The 4,566-nt window shown below is 31.7% G+C and overlaps 1 protein-coding gene across 1 annotated transcript; it reads right to left on the bottom strand.

Annotated features, from left to right (window-relative positions):
* Nucleotides 1-1,531: 1,531 nt before the first annotated feature.
* Nucleotides 1,532-4,078, bottom strand: LOC112776027 (probable aspartic proteinase GIP2). The gene is made up of 2 exons (XM_025819978.3): nucleotides 3,169-4,078; nucleotides 1,532-2,558 (listed from the first exon to the last, which is right to left on the bottom strand). The coding sequence occupies exons 1-2, from the start codon at nucleotides 3,704-3,706 to the stop codon at nucleotides 1,732-1,734; spliced, it is 1,365 nt and encodes a 454-aa protein (XP_025675763.1). The 5' UTR covers nucleotides 3,707-4,078; the 3' UTR covers nucleotides 1,532-1,731.
* Between the last annotated feature and the right edge of the window lie 488 nt (nucleotides 4,079-4,566).

Raw genomic sequence — 4,566 nt, 5'->3', positions numbered from 1 at the left:
TACAAATAGATTTTTTGTCTATAATAATTTAACAAAATGCATGCAGCGTATTTCTCTTTTAAATACAAACAAATTTTCTGTCAGTAACTATTTCCCACAAAAAATATTAATTTTTCTGATAGATTTTTTGACGGATTCTCTTTTTCGTCTGCAATTTATGCTAATTCATTTTTTCTTTGTTTCTGATGAAAATTCTATCGCAAAATCTGTCTGTATTTTTGTTGGATAAAATCTTTCGAAAATATCCGTCTATAATAAGTAGTTTTCTAGTGGTGAGAATTTTCTCCACTACTTTGCTATTAGACATAGACTCTCCATAGACTCTCATCTTATTGACAACATCTGTAAAATGAGTAAAATATTGCTAAACAGTTTATGAGCTGGACATCTCATACCTTTCATATTCTCTTTGCAAAGACCGTAGTTTTGTTTTCTGGGCCTTATCTACGCCTTTGTACGACAGCTTCAATGTGTTCCATGCTTTCTTTGCAGTTTTAGCATTTGCTATTTTGCCAAACACCGTATAATATACACCTTGATGAATTTGAGATAGCGCCAATTGATCTCTTCTCTGCTAGGCAACATCAGCTCCTTCTTGCAAACCTAGTTCAATAAAATTCCACATGTTCTGAGCCTTCAAATAGATAGATATCAAAGTCTCCAAATAACTATAATCGAGTTTTTCATCTAATTTGAAATTGGACCACACAATATTAAAAGTGTTTTCCATATTGCTTCTATGAACAAACAACCATGTGAAAACTTTCTCACACCTCACAGATTCTCAAACACTTGACACTTGATTAAACCAGCTTTTATACCAAATGTAGTATACCCACAACCAATTTGGCCCTAGGATCACTAACTCACATAAGTGGCACTACCATATTTTACATCTCTCAAATTCACTAACACTCGTCGAGAAGAAATTTTCTAACAACTTAATACATTTTTATTCATATGGAGTGATTATTAAAGTACATGAAGTTCAAGCCTTTATATAGGAAAACTTTCATAATAAAATAATAGTTCTTATAACAACTAAGTATTAGTTGTAATATTTCATGAAACTAGTAGAAACTTTGACTAGTCAAATTTCTTATTTTTGTTTCAAATGCTTTAGTCATCAACTTAAAATTTCTAATTCATGATTCTTCATTCTTCATAAATGTTGTATTGTCTTGCACTAGAAAAATAACTTGCATTCTTATAGTTTCTATCACCTTTTAATTTAGAGTGCAATTTGATTTTCAATTTCAATTCAATTTTATTTTAATTTTTTTTAATGTTCTAACATATTATATTTGTATTAATTTGTGAATGTTCTTGATTTAATTATCCAACAGAAATAAAAACATATAACTAACTCAATTTATTATTTGAAAAAGAAAATGCTAATTTAACCACTAAAAATAAGCCAAAACCAATAACTACAGGGAAATACATGTGCTTTCGTCTGTGCAATTAAAAGAAAAGAGGTTATTCTAGGTCAAAAGAGAGGTGAAAAAATATTGAAAAACAAATCAAGATATAAGATGATTACTGGTCTTATTTAATTTATAACCAAACAAAAAAGTAACAATTTTGGAGGCTAAGCTTAATCATTAGAACGAACCTCACTTATTTATCATAACATACACTGTATGCACAGATCTTATACTACAAAATCTGTGCACTAATTATTGATAATAATAATAATAATAATAAGACCACACTAAGCAAGCCCCTAATTTAAGCAGAAGAGGTAAAGTTAAAGTTGGCACAGTTGCTATGATCAGAGAAGATGGATCTGAATCCAAGTCTTGACCTTGCCAAATCAACCTGTATCAAGTTGTTCTCCAATTGAAGGCCCCCAATTGTGATTGAAGTTGTCGGCTGGTCACCAGTCATAGGAACAAACCCAACTTGAGAAGCTTTGGGCTTTGACCCACCATCCACAAAGCCCAAGCAAATAACATCAATATTACTAAACTGAACCATTGAGTTTGCCCCAATAATATCCCACACAACACCATTCTGCAACACCAACTTAATATCTGGCACACCTGGGCCCATTGGACTGGACCCAATCTCATGTTGTGTAAAACATGTCCCAAATGGGCTCACAGGTGAAACTGTTTTGACCCCAACAGCCTTCACAAAGGCCTTAGAAACAGCCTTGTAGATAGATGTCTCTAGAATGCCGTACGGATTCACAGTACTAATCTTTGTTCCACCGACACCGTTTTTGTTTATGGACAAGAGGGATGTGTTCAATGGCACTTCCTTGTCGGAAATTACAATTGATTTCACACCAATGAAGTATTCGTATGAGGGTTCACCGAGGGATGAGATTGGAGCAGTGCTTACTGGGTTTGTGATTAGTGGGGTGAAATTGAGGGCTTTAGAAAGATCACTGTTCAAGTAACCAAAGTTGTATGGTGCATCACCGAAGATGATTACACCCTTTGAGTTTATGGTGCCGGAGCTCAAGCAAATTGCAAATTTTCTTGAGAAGCTGAAGGCAGATGAAAATTGTGAAGGGAGTGACACTTTGGTCCTACCAAAACCAGCCATACCTACACCAAAGGATCCAAAAGTTTAATTAATTAATTAATTAGAATGTTTAACATACCTTTTGTCTTAATATGCAGAGAACATAGCAGAATAATTATCGCAACATATGTATAAATTTTATATATTTTTAAATTCTCAAATTTTAGTAGAGTATATTTTTTATGAGTAATATATCATTTAATTCTTAAAGAGAGAAGCCTAGTATACAGAATATTTAAATAAAATAAAATAAAAATTGAAAGAGATAAATCAGACATGCTATAAGATTATATAGAAATAAAGAATAAAAATCTGTATGCTTCTCCTGTCTCCATATTTCAGAACATATAAAAAGTTTATGTCCTAAAATAAATTGTCTTATATAGTTGTTTTTAACAGTCAACAAAAAAATATAGCTATTTTAAACTAAAATCTTATGTTTGTTGTTGCTATCATTATCTTAGTTAAGAAATGCAGCATAAAAACTTCGAAATTGTACATTGAAATTTCTACTATTACTGTACTTAACAAGAACTTAAAACAAAACACCTTAGACACAATTAAACGGATCACTATTAATTAATATTAATAAAACACCCAATATTATATATGGTTGGGTTCATAAGTTGATACCTGTTACACCCTTAGGAAGGCCTTTTTGGACAACATCTGATCCACAAATGAAGAGAAATTTTGGAACAGTAACAGCTCTTCCTGCAGAGTTTCCATCGGTGGATTCAACACTAACAACATCCGAACGAACATCACCAGATGTTGAAACACCAGTGACAGTGTTGCTTGGAAATCCACCACACACTTTGACTTTGTCACCACTGCATGATGAAGAGCCAAAGAGTGAGCACTGAGCAGATCCACAAGCCACTGATTTCGATGTTGATGACACATAGCCATGCTGGCAGTTCACCCAAACATATCCACCGCCGAGATCCACGGTTAGGTTCACCGTCACGAGTGGTGTTCTTTGTTTGATTTGGGTTACATATTGGGGTGTGGACGAAGATATGTCTTTGGTTACAGGTAGAACAAGTGCTTTTGGTCTGAATGAGGTTTTTGCTGCGGTGGAAGAGATGAATAATAGAAGAAAGGAACCAAGCGAGAGAATTATTCTAATTGAGGGAATCATGTTACGTTTGGAAAATAAAACAAGCATGTAATAGGATAAGGTAGGCCTGGTGTGATGAATTGATGGTTAAGGAAAGTGAAGCTACTTCTATTTATATATTCATTTTAATATGATTATGGTAAGTATAGTGTTTCAAGAGTGATGTTAAAATTAAAATAATATTTTTTAATTATTTACCAATATATTTTAATTTAAAAATTTAAAGTATATATGATTAAAATATATAAAAAATATAATTTTAATTTTAATAACAGTTCTATAACCATTATAATCCTATAGTCGCCACCATATATATGACTTCTAATTTCTTCGTGGGAACAGGGGTGTGATCTGTTATGGTGATGAGAGATAGATCCGTTGAATTAATGAAATTGGTCATGTACGCAACTTGGAGCACACAGTTTACTAATAAGTGTCAACAGTGGCAACTACATACCCAAGTTCTAGCGTTTGGTTTAGAGAGACACCCACAAAAGCTAATAGTATCCATTGTATTTATTTTGATAATAAAATAATGGATAAAGTACTAATTTGGTTTCTATGTTTAGACATAATTTTATTTCGGTCTTTAAATTTAAAATGTTTTATTTAAATTTAAAAAAAATTTATTTAGTTTTAATATAGTCTCATCGTGAGATCAAATTTAAATAATTAATGGAATGTTTTACATAACAGTCGTATAAGAACAAAATCGATAATTTGGAGAACAAGTACAAGTTTTAGAGGTATAAAATTAACTGTGGATGCATCAATATATTTATTTATCATTCTTCTTACAATTTAAACGAAATATCTTTTATAAAATTAAAGAGAATGACAAATAAATATATTGATGTATCTATAGTTAATTTTATGCTTTTAAAATGTATACTTGTTGTCTAAATTAT

The sequence above is a fragment of the Arachis hypogaea genome, chromosome 19 (assembly GCF_003086295.3).
Source record: "Arachis hypogaea cultivar Tifrunner chromosome 19, arahy.Tifrunner.gnm2.J5K5, whole genome shotgun sequence".
Lineage (NCBI taxonomy): Eukaryota > Viridiplantae > Streptophyta > Magnoliopsida > Fabales > Fabaceae > Arachis > Arachis hypogaea.
This window is presented reverse-complemented; position numbering and strand designations above follow the sequence as displayed.

Excerpts from the sequence above, each read along its gene's own strand:
- LOC112776027 (XM_025819978.3), bottom strand. The coding sequence starts at position 3,706 with ATGCTTGTTTTATTTTCCAAACGTAACATGATTCCCTCAATTAGAATA. Across the intron at positions 2,559-3,168 it reads CCTTCCTAAGGGTGTAACAG|GTATGGCTGGTTTTGGTAGG; the intron begins GTATCAACTTAT and ends CCTTTGGTGTAG.